An 18,309-nucleotide genomic window follows, 5' to 3' on the forward strand; every position below is an offset into this window, starting at 1 on the left:
TTTTTTTTTTTTTTTTTTTTTTTTTTTTTGGTGTGTGTGGTACCAGGGATTCAACCCAGGGCCTTACACATGCCAGATAAATGTTCTATCACTAAGCTATGCCCTTGGTCCTAAGAATTTTACTTTTTACCTAATAAAGATTGTAAATATCTATGTTATGAGTTAAACTGCTAAACACGAAGTAAATGCATGACTATGGGAACCGAGATACTCATTTTCAAGTAAGTGCCATCATCCTCTCCTTTATCCATCCTGGCAGCACACTTTGGAGTCAGGCCCTCAGGTCTGGGGCTCGGTGACCTGGGCTGCTGCGCTCAGCCCTGCATGAACCGGTGCCTCCACCCCTCCCTCACCAGCAGGGCCTTGGAGAGTTGCGCCAAGCTGAACACACGGCCAAGCTGCCAGAAACAACAATGAGTGCTTCTTACAGCAAACCAAATTCAATGACAGTATTATTGGATTACTGTATTAATTAGGGATTACCTTATTGAGTCATTTCCATAAATTATTTCTTAATGAGTTTCTGCATCTGTTTTTGAGGTACGTGGCCCTTAACATTTTAATTGTGCTAATTTGTAAGTGTGAAAGTAAATATGATCCACAGGCCAAGCTGGACCTGTCTGCGGGGCATCCTCTTTCTGGATATAAACCTAGTCTGGCTGGTAAAAGCTGGAATAGGCTGTCCATGTTACAATCAATAGGCTTGTGAAGAGACTCGGAAGGAATCTCAAGAAAGAGCTAGAAGTTGTGATCAAATACTCTCTGCACAGAAATTACCTCACTTCCAAAGGCCCTGCGCTGTGACCGAGAGCCTGCGCTTCCCACATGGGACCCCTGGTCACCACACAGGTACTCTCGTGGCTTCCCAGAGCCTGCGAATTCCCACGCACCGTCTGTGTCTCCATTCCCAAGATGGCTCGAGGTCTTGTTCAGCAGGAGTTGTAAAAATACATGCCTCCCCTGTCGAAATAACCCAACGTACAGGTTCTGTCCATTTCCAAAGTTCTAGTCATAAGTTCAAACTGACAACCTGAAGATGCCTCCCGTCTCTAAGAAGGAGTGATCTCTTTTATGCATTTTGATATAACCTATATTATATATGCTTCAAATATTATTTTTTATCATTATCATCAATATTTAGTGTCAGACAGTGAATTTAAATGACCATCACTTTTCTGGTCTGTAACAAATTAAGATAAAATACCTGTGCTATCTTACTGGATTGCTGCAAGTATCAAAAATAGCCTTATTTGTTAAATAAATTGTTCACAATTGCTAGCTTGAGAAAGAGTCAGTATGAAAAACTAAGTGTAGAGTCACTTATTAGAAGATAGGAAATGCTAAAATAAAAGGTCTTATAATACAGACTCAACATGTAATGTATATGAATTCAGACTGCATGGCTTTAAGTCTGATCTCTTCATCTCAACAGCTGATTTACCCTGGGTAAAATATGCACTCAGTGAACTGCAGGATCCTAGTTTGACATGAGATTATTAATACAACCAGTTGTCTAGGGAAGTTGTAAAACTTTAATGAAACCATGCTTTCATGCACTTGGAACCCTACCTCACTTCCAGTAGGCTCTTCACAAGTATTAAATTATGTTATTGCAGTTTTACTTCAGCCTTAATAAACATTTCACTGGGATTTATCATAAATATCTCTAATAAAAATTGCTAAATACTGACAGCAACTAAGAGATAGCATATGTGTTTCACATTTATAGTTATAAATCCACTGAACTTGGCAAAATTTATCTTGGAAGGCATGGTTAATTCACAAAAGAGAACTGACTCACAAATCAGAAACTTTCATATTATCATGAAATAAATAGAAAATTAGCCATTTATATAAAATCAGAAGACATTTAAAGTGCATTATACAGTGTTGGAAAAGGTATGAAAATATACATTAACATATATCAAAATTGGGATGCTTCCAGAAGAAAATTTGTATTATCAAATACAATATATACAATATATCAAATGTTTAAAATCACTTACTGTTGGACCAGTACTTTAAATTTTTCAACAGAATTAATCATACTGAACAAATATGTAGTCATTCTCATATGCTTTATAATAAGAAAACAACTACATAAACACTCACCAAAATAGGGTGGCTAAATAAATAATAACATATAACGTAGCCATGCAAGCACTGATGAAAATGTATATTTACTGATAAATGATGCTCAAGAGACTTTATGAGAAATATCTAAGAATACATTATTCAATCGTAATTCTGGTTTTAGTGAAAATGTTAACTATATCAAAGGCATGAAAAGACATTAGAAGAATGTAATACAGTTCCAGTAGAAGAGTTGGGATTGTGGGCTTCTTTTTATCTATCTGTAGTTTTTACTGTCATGCTTTAAACATATATTGCAGTGCTTGTGTATTTAAGTAAAAGAAATCCTGTTAAATTGCAAAGTGGCGAATAATAATCTCAGAAAAACTGGGTGATGACTATCGTGGCACCTCAGTTTACAAACAATTCATTCCACAATTTGGGAAAAGATAGATGAGTTTGTGTTAGTGTGGGGAAGATATCCGTGTTCCTCACCCAATGCAGAGTTTGCAAGCAAAAACCAAATTTTGCCAAATGCTTCTGTTTGCAAACCAAATTATTTGCCAACCAAGGCATTCATGAACCGAAGCACCACTGTATTTGGGTCATTAATTTCCTCAGAGGATTAAATAAGAGTTGGAAACATTACAAAATCACATCTCCCTTTGTTCTGCTGCACTGACTCCTGCTGGTCCCTGCAGACCCCTCCCCATCTCCCCCAGACCCATTCCTAAGAAAGTGCCCGGGACAGCAGCAGCCTTGCCATGGCCTGGAGTCCTCTTTCTGGGCCGTGCTGATATCAACTGCATAAGCCCTAAATTCTGTACGAAGTTCGCACATCTTGTTATACTACTTTCAAATCCCTCTGTTGCCCCCTCTATTTCCTGTCTCTGATGTCTCTTTCTGATGTTTAGTGAGAAAAGAGGCAGTCAGCACGATATTGGTTAATGGGTGGATGAAATATAAAAAAACAAAAAACTTTTGAAATAAGTAGAACAAATTTCCATCAGAAATCCTAAAGTAAATTCTCCCAATAAATTAAAAAAGCAAAATGGAGAATAAAGTGCCAATTCTAGGCTAATCTGTAAATTTTTACTCATTTAGTCGAGTACTAAATGAATGGAATGGTTCCTTATGAGGAGCAGCTTTTCAAAAGGTCCAGACTTACACTAAACTTTAACAAGTGCCATTCTGAATGATGCCTTAAATAATGCCTGGATACTAAGAATGCTGGAGACAAAAGATTTTTAAGTGGGGATACCGAAGACAAATGTGGCTAAGACCTGTTGACACACCACAGTCATTGTGACTTTTCTTCTTGTTGCCCAGGTTCTATGTGCAAATCATCTTTGCATGAGTCCATGTGTTCATTCGATCCACAACGGTTTACCGGGTTTCTGCTCTATGCCAAGCACTTCATCAGGTGCTTGGATTCAGATGAGCAAATTCCATCGTGATTTCTGCCTACACTGGGCCAAGACTAAGAAGCAACAGAAATTGATACTGAATAACTATACAGATGAACCGTTGCACCTATAATGTGCTCCAAAAAGACGCACCCAAGCCGTGAGAGTTTACCGTGGGCTTCACTCACAGATGGCGATAGTTGGGCTGAAATAGGAGAAGTTAGGGAAAAGTTAATTCAGGAGGAGCTCACCTGCTGGCTTCTCTGGGGACCTTCTGGAACCAAGATCAAATGAGTCTAATGTTGTTCTTAGCATGTGGAGAGGAAAAATGTGCTCTGAGCTCATGTGAGCACCAAGGTGTGCTCCTAGAGTCCGAAAACAAGTCACAAAGCAGATCAAGCCGTGACAGTGCATCGTGGATGTAAGAGACCTTGAAGAGAAAAATCCATCAAAGTCCTGCCCAGCCCCCTGATGCACAGAAATGGGAAGATAAGAAACACGGGAGGCTCTGAGCCAGTGAGCTGGTGCTAATACTACTGCATAACAACAGAAAAATGCTACAGAGGCCTGAAGCTGCACTGACCTGGGATGACCCAACATGTTAGTCATTTGTAGGATAGTAAAGCCTGGAAGAGTTGGGGTTCACTTACAAAAGTCATCAAGCCTGAAAAATGTCAAATGAGATTAGTATGTGAAAGAAAATGTGAAAATGGAAATTAAACATATTACAAAAAGTTTACTCTAAAGTCTAAATCTGGTACGTGCAAACGATAATGCACATTTTTAGGAGAAGTAAGCAGAATGAAAGACAAGTTACACGGTACGCACAAGAGGTGAAGGGTGGAGGGAGAGAAGGGGGTCGGCTCCCCCACGCTGCTCTTTCAGCTAGAAGAACAGCAAACTCTTCACTATAGGAGGAGACACGAGAAGAATACTTTTATGTATCCTTGACGGAATGCACATATGACTCACACGTCACACGCACAGGTGGGGTTCTTCTGAGTTCCCACAAGGTTGTTGGGTCAACACAAAAGAATTCGAACAGCTGATATTGACGTGGCTCTCATGTGTGTCAGGCAGAGCCTTGGATGCTTCGGGAGGTGCTGGAGCGGCTGTCACTGAGATCTTTCCACTGTGGGTAAAGGAACTGCACATCAGAGAGAAAATGCAGGTACGTGCAATGGGAGTAACGGGTGGGCACTGTGCCTGCCTTACTTTATGTGACTTTATTTACCAAACATTCTGCATGCACAGAAACAATATTTAGCACAAGCTAAAAGTCACGGCAGCCATTCATCCCCATCAGTTTGGTAGGTTTTCAGTCGGTCAGTCCTTTGGTTTCCCTGTTAAAAAGTTTTGAAATATCACATCTTCATAATTTTACAAATTACACTGTGATTTGAAATTTACAGGTAAGAAGGTAAAGTGACTAAAAGGCATTTTAAAAATGGACAGCACCTAGAGAAAAGTTTTTTGTCTTGGCTTTTTTAATCTAAGTAAAAAGTGGAGGGCCAGGTAAGATTAGGATCCTAAAAGACAAAGTGTCACTACAGAGCAGTGACATGCTATTTTTTACTTTAAGGAATAAAAAAGGAAATTGTGTTGAATGTTAACAGGAGGGATTTAGGTGAAGGCTTCTTGACAGAGGCATAAAAATCCCTTTCTAAGGAAGCGTTGAATACCTTTGTGTGGAAATATTTAACCATATGTTAGAAGTTAATTTTCTTTGACATTTCTTACAGTATAAGTACATTCTCCTTTGTGGAGAGTAAAAGAACTAATACTTTTCAGGACCATAATTTTATGACATTAAATAACTCTTGTTATTTTAACATGAAATTGCTTGAAATGACCTTGTCCCTTTGCAAGTCTACTTCCTATAATTTCACCAATTGTATCACATCATTTCTTTCTCGCTGTGAGAATAAAATCAATAACTGTGTATTTGACAAAGGTAGTACAGATTTGTTGAATAACAAAGAAAATGGAAAATTTGGGAGCATAACTACATAAAATAAGCCTGAAAGGCAACTGTCTCATCTTTCACTTACCACGGTACTGGAAAATTTCGTACACTGAGCAAGTCTAAAATTCATATGGTTAACCAACGAGCACACAGACTCATGGTCTGGAATGACACCAGAGTCTGGGGATGAATCCCATGCTACATTAATGCCAGGAAGCACTTCACATTTCAACTGAATGAATTAAAAAGTTTGATAGCAGTTTAATGAATAAATACATTTAAATACATACCTGAAAGTTTTATGTTCCGTAATTATTACAAGCAATTGAAAATTGGTCAATACAAAAACAAAAACATAAAAATAAAATAAAATTGGTCAATACTCTTCAAAGAAGAGAATACGATCTTTTTCAACATTTGTCAATTAAATGTCATCGCCATTATTAAGTGATCAATTATTTTATTCTTTTGAAAACAACTCATTTATTCATTTTTGGAGATTGTCAAAACTAAGCAGAGGCAGCTTATTGTCCACACACAGATTTATATATCCAGTTATTCGTCATGTATCAAGCCTAATAAGAGATATTCAATGATATTGAGGAAATATGAATTGATATCCAGTAACGTTAAATGTTAAAAAGCATAAAAATAAAATTGTTTACACTTTCTATACATTTTTTAAAAATCTAAGCCTTTGTAGGCAATGATAAAAGTATCAGTAAAGAATAAGGCAAAGTCTATTAAAATTTTGCAAAATTGAAATTATGTGACACTATATACAGATTTTAAAAGAGCAGGAGTGTGTTGGCACACAAGCAATCCAGCACTGTGAAGCTTGTAAAAAGATTCACACACATTTCTTCAAACATCAAATAAAATTACGAGCAATTTTAAAAGTCTTTCTCCTTTTTGTCCTTTTTCATTGGATTCCATTCTTTTATTGATTTCATTCACAAAAAAGCCAAAGACTGAAAATCAAAGTAGTTATCTAAACACCCTGCGAACTGCCCTAAGATCTTCCTACCTACTGACGGGTCTGGGGTGGAGGAGCATTCCCGGCAGAGGACTTTGGAATGCAGATTCCTGGCCTCCTTCCTCCACTGAGCCAGAATCTGCCTTTCAGAAGATCACACACAATTTCTGCGCACATTTTGGTTTGGGAGGCACTTGTCTAGGTTTGCAAACATCAGTCCCTGCTCTGCACTTGCCGTCAGTCAAAGAACATGAGAATATTACTAGGAGACAATGTTTTGGTCTTTGCACCCTTTTAATATTAATTCAAAGATATAGGAACCATAAATATAGAAAAGAAGACATGCAAAATTAATCTAGAATAACAATATTCCTACTATCTTGTGTCTTTAAGCTACTTTTACATTTCAAATAAATATTTCAAAAATTATGTTTTAGTTATGTATGTCAATGAACAACTCTCCATAAAAGTATTATAATGTCTTGTCATATGATTTTTTGTTGTTGTTGTTATTTTTGCTTGTTTATTTGTTTTGGAGAAAGGGTCTCACTAGTTCAGCCTGGCCATGAAATGAACTTGCAGTGATCCTCCTGTCTCAGCCTCCTGAGTGCTGGGATTATACACATGTGCCACCATGCCTGACAATATGATTAAACTTTTTAAAAATAAAAATATAAAAAGGTTTCTCTATTTTTTAGAACCCCACACTTAGAATCGTTTCTCTTATTGTTTCATGCAGTGTCTGTTCTGCATCAGAAACTCTATTAAAAATGAAAGTTTTGATTTCACGCTGTGGCCTATGCATCACAGATCTGATACATACGCACACCTTGTGTGTATATATGTGTATTTAGTGTGCCTTAATGCCGGATACAGTGATGCAACGTATATATGATTTCTCACTGCTCAAAACTTAGCTCTGCTCGATCTGAAGTTTCCCATTCTTAACTTTTCCTTTAATATTTGTCAACAAAAATTTCGACTTGCATCCTGCTATTAAACAGATTGCCAATGTTTTAGACCAAACTGTTGTCATTTTGCTTTTCTGTGAATTTAATTTAGTGATTATTCAACTCCTAGTTTTTGTTTTCCAGCTTTTGTTATTTCCACAGTTTTAATTAACCACAGTTGCCATCGTTTCTTCCTGCTTGGCATCCTTGCATTTTTTCTAACTGGTCTTTGAAAGATATTTAGCCGGAAGACAGTGACAAGTTGAAGATCTGCAGGGAAGAAGCTTTCAGAACCCGAAGACACATTTATTTTAGTGCAAACAGCAAGTAGAGGCACCACAGGTCCTTTGTCTGCCACAAGCAGATCATGTTTAGCTGACATCACTGTGGGTTCCATGAAATTAATCCCTGACCTGATCTGTTTTAACTGCAGCAGTGTCAGTTTTCAATTTATAGGCTCTGGCCAAGCAAAAAGGCTTAGGTAGCTTCCTGTGTATGCAAACCCAGAAAGAAAAAATATTCCCATTCCAAAGAAAGACAAAGTGTCCAGGCCTCAGGATTAGGGGTGCCTTTTAATGACTTTATAATGCTCTAGTAAGATCTAAATACCTACCACATATTGTGTAAATGATAAATGCATATGCAATGTCACTGATTATAGAACAAGTCACAATTTACATTTCAGAAACATTCGTTGAATTGATCGGAAGCTAATTACAGACATGTTAAGAAGGAAGATGTAGGAATAAATATTGCACAAAATACAGCCCTTTTTCCCCTGAGATTTCCAAATGCCACTTATGAAACAAAACAAAAACTGAAGTAACCACAACATCACTAACTGTTATGGGGGAACAAGTCACTTGCCAGAAAACTCCTCCACTTCATGAGAGAAAAGTCAGCATGTATGACTGCAATAGAGGGATCTAATTAACCTAATTAACTGTTGCCCCAAGGATGACCTTGCGACCTTGAGAAAGAGGCTGCTTCTTCCCCTCAGATCACTGACGATGTTAACTGAAGTGAGCCAGCGGCACTAATACCACATAGTCTCACTTATATGTGAAGTCTAAAAACAACGGAGCACAAGGAAGCCACAGCAGAAGGGAGGCTGTGGAGGTGGGAGGGACAAGCTGGGAATATACAGAAGATGGACAGAGGGTACAAAATCCCCTTCAGACACAGGTAGGACGGTTGCTTGCTTGCTTGTTTGTTTTGAGATCTGCTGTACAGCATAGGGAATATAATTAATAAACAATATGATATGTTTCAGAAGTGCTGAGTCAATTTGCGATATTTTCACCACACACACACACACACACACACACACACACACGCGCGCGCCCATTAAATATTTGAGGTAGTGGTAGTGTCACTAGCTTCATTTAATTATTTCAAGTTGTCTTCATAGAAGAATGAAGGAATGGTGAAATTGGAGAAGGATAACAATTGTACAATTGCCTACTCGCATGTTGAATCTAGCCGAAACAATTATGCACTGAATGAGTTATCATTGTCCACGGGTACCACAGCATTACACACTTCATTTGGTAGCAGTGTGCAAGAAGGGTTACAGGTCAGAAGTTCACGTCGCTGCTGATGGGATGTAGCAGTGACCTACTGCTGCATAACAAAACATTCCAAAACTTAGTGCCCTAAGATGCTGACAACTGTAGTCATTTATTTTTCTCAGAAGCCTGTAATTTGTTAGAATCCAGCAGGAACATCCTATGTATGCTTCAAAAATGTCACCTGAAAGGTCTCACCTAGACCCAGAGAATGGATTTTTCAGGATGGTTTGCTCTCACCGCGGGAAATGTGGTGTAGACTGTTGGCTGGAAGCTCAGGCAGGTTTATGGACCAAGGTCTTGTCACTCATTATTTCTCTCCCCCAAGGCTACCTGAACATTTTGGAGCATGAATTCAAAAAATTATCCCAAGAGAACAACGCAGTCTGCCTGTTTCAGTCTATCCTTGGAAAGCATTTCATTGTACTGTAGCTTTTGAGGCTGTCACACAAGTCGGTCTGGGCTCAAAGAGAGAAAATAGAAGCCATCTCCCAGTACAGGAGTGGAGGTCACTCTGTAGGAAGAACGTGTGAAGTCTTGCTTCAGCTGCTTTTAAAAAAATACTATCTGCTGCATGACAGGTTTCCAAGTATAAAATGACAGTGTCTTAAATTAGAGTAGGAACAATAGGAAAAGAAAGAAAAAAGCAGGTGGGAAAAATGCAAAATGTAAAGATTTGAGCTGTCAAAAAAAAAAAAAAAAATAGAACTCTGGAAGCCCAGAGGAGTGAGAAACGTTTGTGAGCTTCAGGACACAGCTGCTGAACTCATGAACCTTCGCTCTCTTCTAGGCAAGTAGTTTTATCTTTGAATTTTCTTCTGCATCTCCATTTTCACTCCTATTTCCCAGAATAGAATCTTGCTACTGGGCACAGTCATATATGTATCACAAAAAGCATATTCTATTACAATGTTTGAGTTTTAAGCCACTGCGTAACACGCGTGATTTGGATCTTTCTTCCTAACATAAATGAAAGTACAGTCATCCCTCACTGGTGACAGGGTTTAGCCTCAGAATCACCAATTCCCCTGTGGACAACAAAATCCACGTATACACAGGGCACTTGTACAACATGGCATTGCATTTATAGACCACCCACATATCCTCCTGCTAGATTATCTCTCCATTACTTGAAATACTCAATACAATGTAAATTAGATGTAAATAGTTATTATACTTAATTGTTCAGGGAATAATAACAAGGCAAAGGCTATACTCTTTCAATACACATATTTTTCAGATATTTTCCACTGGTCCCGTGTTTTCCCAGCATGTGTAGAACACACAGACACTGACGGATGACTGCATTGGCTCTCTAGTCATCCATTCCCGGTGGCTGCTGATGCTGGTGATTTGTCCTCTCGCGGGGTGAACCTTTGATCTAGAAGATGGTAACTTATTTTAAATTTTCCAGTCTTGTTATGTATCTGAATCTCAAATGCATTCTTACACTTTGGCCCAAACTGAAAACCAGAAAACAACTATTACGTTCATGACCTTCAAAACTTTTCACTAGTAAGAGTTTTCTCATTTTCATTTTTGGACATATTGCAAGTAGAGGGTATAAATTCTCTGTTAATCATTCTTTTCTTACTCACTCAGGTGGAGTTAGGCTTTTCACCTCACTGAAACTCCCTACCATTAAATTGGAAATAGGATCTTTTTTGAGAGTGTAAACCAGCAAAATGAACATAAGATGGATAAAATTAACTTTCAAAAGTGGTCACTTTTGAAAGACAGAAGGGCTCATTCTACACACAGAAAGAGTGAAGTAGAAACACCAGTCATGCGTTGCTTGAATGTGAATCAGAGCCATATTCTAACAAAAGTCCTTGAGGCCTAATTAAAAATGGCGCCCACTGAATAGGACAGAGTGGGGAAAGGGATCCCAGAAAAGGGGAGCAAAGCAAGCCAGTGAGTATTGACCTGCATTCACTGGTGCTTGAAAGGACAGGGGTGCAGAGCCTGGGACCGACGTCCTCTTGATTGGGTGTGTTCTGGGGGCATCAGGGACTCTGGGCAGTGGGAACTGTGTGCTCAAGGCTGTTGCCCCAGCTTGGCAGTTAGGAAACATGGTGGCCACTACATACTTGTTCAGTGACAGCATTTTCTGCCTGTCTCCACACCCCCACACTTGAGTTGCTGCATACGCAGTTGCCGTGAGGGGTAACTGGTGTACCTTCCTCCTTTATCTCTGAGACATTCTCAGTATTCTGTGCGTTCTCCTTCTGTTCCTCTGAACACCCATCTCTTCTAGCTCCTGGGGCCAGGTCAATTTCTGAAAAGCAAGGTAGGGCATTTCTAGTAGATACCACAGTCATCCTTTCTTTGTGTTTTTCAATTAGATTTAAATAACAGGATACCAACTGCCTAATGTGACAGCTGACTAGAGTGGGTTTTGTTGTTGTTGTTGTTGTTTTGTTTTTTTGGTTTTTTTTTTTGCAGTTGACTGTGCCTTTTTATCACAAGATGGAGTGCCATGAAAGGAAGGGTCGGGGAATTAGCTCAGTGGCAGCGTGCCTGTCTTGCAAGTGCAAGGTCCTGAGTTCAATCCCCGGGATGCTCCACCCCCCAAAAAACAAAATAAAGCAGTGTATAGTTTCGACAGAATGTTAAAATTTTAAAGAAGTAAAATGAATACAACAATGTTGTTCATATTGGCTCATTTGACAAAAGTTTTGCCAACAGCTGAGCTGTGAGTTTCATACAATGGAATATTATAGAACAGGGGAAATAATAACTATGGCTCCATACAGAACAGGTGGCTCCTATAAAGAGCGTTGAGTAGTGCAGCAAAATACAGAGAAACTCGTGGTATGCTGTTCTACTCACAGAAAGGACGAATTTGGCGAAACTAAACGTCATTATTTTTTGTATGGAGTTTGTAGAACTACAAGGCAAAGCAAGAAAGTGGATTCAGAAAATGTAGGCTATTTGTTCCCTGTGAGACTGAGAACTGACAGCAGTGTGACCTTCGGTGAGGGCAGGTAGGTGGGACTCGCCTTTGGGGTGGAAGAGATGAGGTCCTGACCCAGGGGGGTGTGTAAGTATGTGTGGCTTATGGGCCTTTCACAGTCTGTGCTTCTCAAACAAGAATTTTAAAATGATTTTTGAATATTTTCACCAAAGAGAAAAGACAGAGGTTAGAGGAGATAGGTAAGTATATAGACTGATTTCAGTATCACACAATATACGCAAGTAGTAAACACTGACTGGTCCTCTGATGATATGTATAATTTTGTGTATCTGTTAAAATAAATTTAACTTAAATTTACAAAGGGGATTTTTTTTTCTTTTAAAGCTCTAGGGCTCTGCCACAAAAGGGGATAAACTTGAGTCATTGGTAGGAAAGTGGATGCACCTTGAGACCACGGTGTTAAGTGAAATAAATCAGATGCACAAGCTTAAATATCACATGGTTTCTTGTACATAAGAAGCCCAAAGTTTAAATAAATTAAAGAGTGAAGTAAAAGACAAATAATAGGAAATAGGGCGGTTGGTGTTGTACAAATGGGAAGGGAACCAAGAGATAGAGGGAGGAGGGAGGAAGGCGAGGGAGCGGGTGGGTGTAAAGAGAATTAGGATGTGTTCTGTCCAGGCACCAACTCCCCACAGGGAACAGGGTTCTAATGCACTGCAGACATGCACTAATAATCTGAAAATTGAAACTTAAAACTGTCACGACTGGCAATATTCCCTGTAACCTGGAAGAGACAACGGATGACATCTCTTGGAAACCAAGTGGGACAATATTATCCAATGGTCAGCAAAGTTCTCTAATTATTTTTGCATTTGTACATAGAATTCTTGTGCACTTGGGACCCTGGGTCAGTACTACCGAGTGACATAACTTCAAGTGAGTTTCGCTGTGTTTTGAAAACACAGCTGTCATTTTTTATGCTGCAACATGTTAAAGCGATACTGGAACTACTCCAGACAGAGGTGCAGAGCTGAACATATCACAGTATAAGGTGACCGTTCAGTCAAGAAATTTAATCCTCCTGCAAGTTTGTCATTTAGCCTCTGTGAGATGGCGTCGGATGGCTTCTCGAAGTGCTGACTTTCAGTTTACCTGTCAGAGCTGCTTCCAGCTGCGCCTCTGCTCAAATTCGCTGCCATAGTCTTGCCCGGCCTCGCTCATTAGCTCAGGGCACAGAGCAAGCCCTAGCCTCTCACTGATTCTTTTCGGGGTGGGGGGAGCGTGTCCTTCCCTTTAGCTCACAAATCTCCTTGTCCCATACTTCTTTAAACTCAATATCTTCTTTTTTCTTTCTACTATATAATTATGAGTAGCAAATCAAATCAGACAAATATAATTATAGTTCAGTAAAGATTTCACTCTACAGCAAATAACTTATTACTCATTGAATTAGATGGCTACACTTGAAGTCCTAACTCTAAATTGGTAACTGACTGAGAATATTAAAATGACCTTCCCACCCATCCCAATCCCTCCAGTGACCTAAGAAGAATCTTGTGTGTAAAACCGGAAATCAGTTAGACTGAAAATTTATCATTGTTGTGTCTTTGATCCCAGCTCCTTCCCATCGGCCAAGGACACCTATGGTCACCTTTACTTTAGGCTTTTGGGGGGTTCCCTAGAGCGTAGGTTACCCTCCCTGTGAAAAGTGGGGACTTTTTGTGGCATCAGATTTATAGAGATGATTACTAGCTATTCATTGTCTTAAACTCTCCAGGAAAGAGCTTTACCACAAATTCTCCCATTCCAAATGCCAATGTGTCTCCTCTAGTTTTTGGTCATAGAGCCTAAGAACCAGATTTTAATTTCATGAAAAACAAAAAATAATTGTGTGATGAATTAACCTGGAACTGTTAGATTCTAGAGATGTTAAAATTTAATTTCATATGTCTTCATTCAGGTTCATAATCTTCTGTTTGAAAACATCCTTTTAATATTTTACGTAAGTTGTATTTCTGTATAACAGCCTGTAATCCACCCTAGTCAGCTTCATCTCCTTTCTAGGATTTCTTCATTTTCATATCTCATGACAATTGATATGTTCATATGTTTTTTACATTGATCCATTTCCTAATTGTTTCATATGTGTAAATGTCATGAACTTTAAACACAAATGATGAGAAATCAAGGAATCTATCTCAAAATTTGTGTCTATAATATTAGATACAAAAAGAAGACTGTATACTTCTTTGGAAGAACTTTGAACTGGCAACCTTGTCATATATATTTATTTGTGCAAACATCTAATGAACACTTGGGAGATAAATTTGCGTGTATTTTACATTGCTTCCCCATAATTAAAATGATAACTGGCAAAAGCAATCACCAAATATATATTCAAAAATGTGCAAGTGAATGAGTATCTTTCAGGGTGTCCGCAGTTTTGCGCCTGTACCCATCCAGGGATAAAAGAGAGTGACATGAAGGAAATAAAACAGTGTGCTGCAGACACCTGGGTACTAGAAGCCACATACTCAAAAGCAGGATCCACACCAAGTGATGGCTATGGAGACTGTGATAACTAGGACCTATAAGGCATTTCAAATTCAGAGACTGGGAAATACTGAGTAGATAAACACATTCAGCTTAATTCAAGAGATACCCAAAATTTTCGGACAATTATCAGAGCCATCACTTTTGAAATAAACTCTCAGTTGCTAGGAAAAAGTCCCTAGAGAATCCTGCTACCTATTGCTTTAATCTGTTAATTTCTGCTACACTTAGTAATTTCCTGCTCACTTATTCTTTGAACCTCTTTGACCTTCTCTTGATAAAAGGCTTTGTCTAACATTTTGAACACTCTTGCCTGGTTTCAGTGCTTTATCAGTGTCTTATAAGCTGTCTTGATAAGACCTCTGGCACAAAACACCAGTTCTCATAGCTCTTTGGACAACATTGACAATTATTTTTCTCTAACAGTTGAGTTTTCACTGTTCTGCTGCAGAAACTTGTTTAGGGATCACCTGTCCTGGAGTGTCATGCCATAACGTCACTGTGAATTGGAAATGGTGTACCCTGCAGGCACATTAAGCTCATAGAACCACACACCTGGCCCTCAGAAGCAACTCTGGAGGTGCTAATAGGGTCACACGGGGACTGAGAGCCAGGACTATGACAAACACCACTCCAAGATAAATGAGAGACTTCAGACAAGCTGCTATTTCGCAACAGAATATGCAAAAAGAGACTATGCAAAGCAGGATTTTTACCCAACTTCTCACCAGGCTAATGTTACGCTTTGGTCATCCCTAGACTGTGCCCCACAGACAGGGAAGCCCATCTCCCTGCCGCCTCTTTCTCCCTCCTCTCCCCATTGACCCAGCCTGCTCTTGATCTCTGCACTCCTTGGTCACCATCTCTCTCTGGGACACCATTGTGTACACAGCAGAGGGCCAGAAATAAGACCAGGACATTCCTTGCTCCAGAAGTGATTTGCAACATGTTTGCAGGTTACAAGTTAGAAAACTGAAGAACCGTGTGCCGTTATTTTACCACATTCCACATCTTTCATGATTCCAAATGGTAGTCACGTGTTTTTAAATCTTTGTTCTTGCATCTGCAGTGTACTCTTCTCTGACTTCAGTTCAGACCTGGTGCCACTCATCTTTGCACTTTCAACACCAGGCATTCAACCTGGCCCCCCAAAAGTGCTAAACCTCTGCATTCAAAGGAACTGCTGACATTACTTACTGCTTTATGATTATACAACTGTGTTGCTAATGCAATAGGTTTTTAATTTGGTCATGTTTCCATTAGACATTTTTGCATTTCTCTTAAAGCAATGATGAATATTTCTTCAGGTTTAAATTCACAAACTTAGCATTTTTCCACACTGCTGTCACCTACACATTATATAATACACTCTTTTCCCTTGAGGCAGGTACGTTTAAGTTAAATCAGAATCACCAAGGTCAAGAATAATACCTCCACTGCTGAATATCAAACAACTGCCAGTTTACATTTGTCCTTTCTGCCTTCACAACCTATCATATCGTTTACCTCCAATAGAAAGTTCTGCCTTTCATATGGTGCTTTTATTTCAATAGTCAACTATAACTTTTCCAGAAAAGCCCTGCTAAAAAGTATCTTGAAAGTCAAAGTTAAGTGGAACTTGAATCTCTTATCCACTGACTCACCTGTACCCCTGATATTACAGAAATGAAATGTGAAATAATGAGAGTTTTCCGTTTCCTTTGTTTCTCCTCTTCATTTCAGTACCTGTATCAGAGAGGAACCCAGCTGACGACTGCAAGGACAAAGCCAGTTGGTCACAATACATCCTGGCTCCGTGCTGTGCGAACAAACCAGGTTCCCCAATAAGGAGCAGGCTACTGAATGCAAATCATCTTTGTACTTTAGGTTAAGAGATTCTACCTTTAACCTGCTTTGGTGAAGCTCATGTGTGAGCCCCCTGCCACAGATACCGAACTAGAAAACATCCCAATTGCATATATTGAATTGTAATATTGAAAATGCATTGCAAAGTGGGCTCTTAAGGTTAGGAGGAAACAGCCCATTTCCATACCAAAGCATCTCTTAAAATTTTCAATTCCACGTGTCTTTGACAGCTTGACTTGGGGCACAGAGATGTGGAGATGTCTGATGTGGAGAGAGTATGACTTGGAGAGAGGGAAGTGGGACTGTAGTCAAAACACATTTGCCAGGGGTACTCGTTTAGCTGCCTTTGAAGACGGAAACAGCTACCTCTTCGAACCAGGAAGTTCACCCATCTCTGCAGAGCACTCCCTTGGGGAAATGCGTGTCTGTGTGGCACTGAATAAGCACCTCTCAGAAAGGGTGCATACCCCACATAGAACCCAGAGCAGGCAGCATGTGGGGAGAGCAAAATCTTAGCTTGCACGAATTGAGATCTTTAAATCAAACAGCCTTATTCCCATACATTTGGAATTACTCTGTGATGTTAATCGAAAGCTGCTAGATGAAGATTTTCTCCAATCTGTTCTTTCAAGATGCGTCGTATTAGACAATATGTCTATTTTTATATTAACCATGTCCCTAAAAGGCCTCTTTTTATTTGAAGGAAGACAAGAAAACAATAATGTTTTAATACTGGCTGTAAGCTCCAATTACGCAAAATCATAAAACCAATGGCTTAACTAGAAAATCTTAACCAGTTAAGTATTAGCTTTTCAAATTCATATGTCAGCCGAAAAGTCAATACTGATGGTTTTAAAATTGCTTAGTTGCCTGCTTTGTATTTTTTCTGACATTAAATATTGTTAACTGATTAAAAATTTAATGCAAATGGCATTGGAGGCTTTACATCTCTAAGTGTTCCTAAGACTTGAGGATAACAGCTCGAGTCTCATTCATGTTTACATTGCAAAAATAGCATAATTTTGAAATTACAGTCAAAACAGTGACTGAACTTAAGTAAGGAAAAATTAAATAGCATTTAAGCTGATAAACAGAACATTTTCCATGGGCACTATGTGCCGATAGAGTGGAGAATAAAAACGTCACTATTATATATAATAGCAAAAGCTACAAGGAAACACTTCTCAGTGGAACTCAGCTAGGGATGACACATAAAGGTATACTGGCTGGTCATTTTCCCTACAGACTTTGCATCATGGATGCTTTGGAGAAGGACTGTTTACGAATGGGAAGGGGGTCCAGAGACAGGAGGGGTGGAGGAGGAGAGAGGGAATGAAAATGACAATGTGTTCAATCCATGTGCCTGCCCCTGAGATGCATGCCACCATTACACACTGCAGACACACGCTAATACACCAAACTCTTTGAAAACTTGAAAAAATTTCCTCTTATCATGTTATTCTCAGCGAATGACGTTTTTTGCACTTATTTATGGCTCCTCCCATAAGGCACCTCGCTCTTTCCAGACCCTGAGTGGCAAAGAATTAGAACTCGGGTCAGAATCATGGTTTGTGATTCACAGTCCACTCACTTTGTACTGCACTGTCTTCCAGTCTTTTAGTTGTGACTCATATGTAATAGATGTGTATATGAGAGAAAATCAACAGTGCAAAAATTGAAAGTAGTCTCCCACCATCAGTGCTTGCGGGGAAACTGCCTTTAGTCTGTAATGCTGCCCAGTCTCAGAGCTATATTCGTTCTTCCCTGTGAGTTTCAATGAAACTCGTATCACTGTTTCTCACAATCAGCTTTCTTACCTTAGTGTAAACTCAACTTAAGGGTGCTAAAGACAAATGAGAGTTTTAGGCTCCGATTGATCAGGTTTATGTGATGCCTGTTTTTCAGTTCTATAATAGTTTTAAAGATAGTTATGCAAGACCTTGGTACTCAATACCTTGCCAATAAACACAACATTTGGTACAACACTTTTCAGAAGTTGGGATTTTTGTTTGTTGTTGTTGTTGTTTGTTTGCACTGTATTGACTTTTTAGG

General features: G+C 39.1%; 1 protein-coding gene across 1 annotated transcript in view; it reads right to left on the bottom strand.

Moving 5' to 3' along the window:
- Window positions 1-18,309, bottom strand: part of Trdn (triadin) — a 205,633-nt gene that overhangs the window by 181,837 nt on the left and 5,487 nt on the right. Inside the window, exon 2 of the mRNA XM_033763212.1 lies at window positions 11,119-11,217. Coding sequence (XP_033619103.1) covers window positions 11,119-11,217 — 99 coding nt within the window. The remainder of the gene's footprint in view (window positions 1-11,118; window positions 11,218-18,309) is intronic.

Source organism: Fukomys damarensis, unplaced genomic scaffold, assembly GCF_012274545.1.
Source record: "Fukomys damarensis isolate Sample0158 unplaced genomic scaffold, DMR_v1.0_HiC HiC_scaffold_14, whole genome shotgun sequence".
Classification (NCBI taxonomy): domain Eukaryota; kingdom Metazoa; phylum Chordata; class Mammalia; order Rodentia; family Bathyergidae; genus Fukomys; species Fukomys damarensis.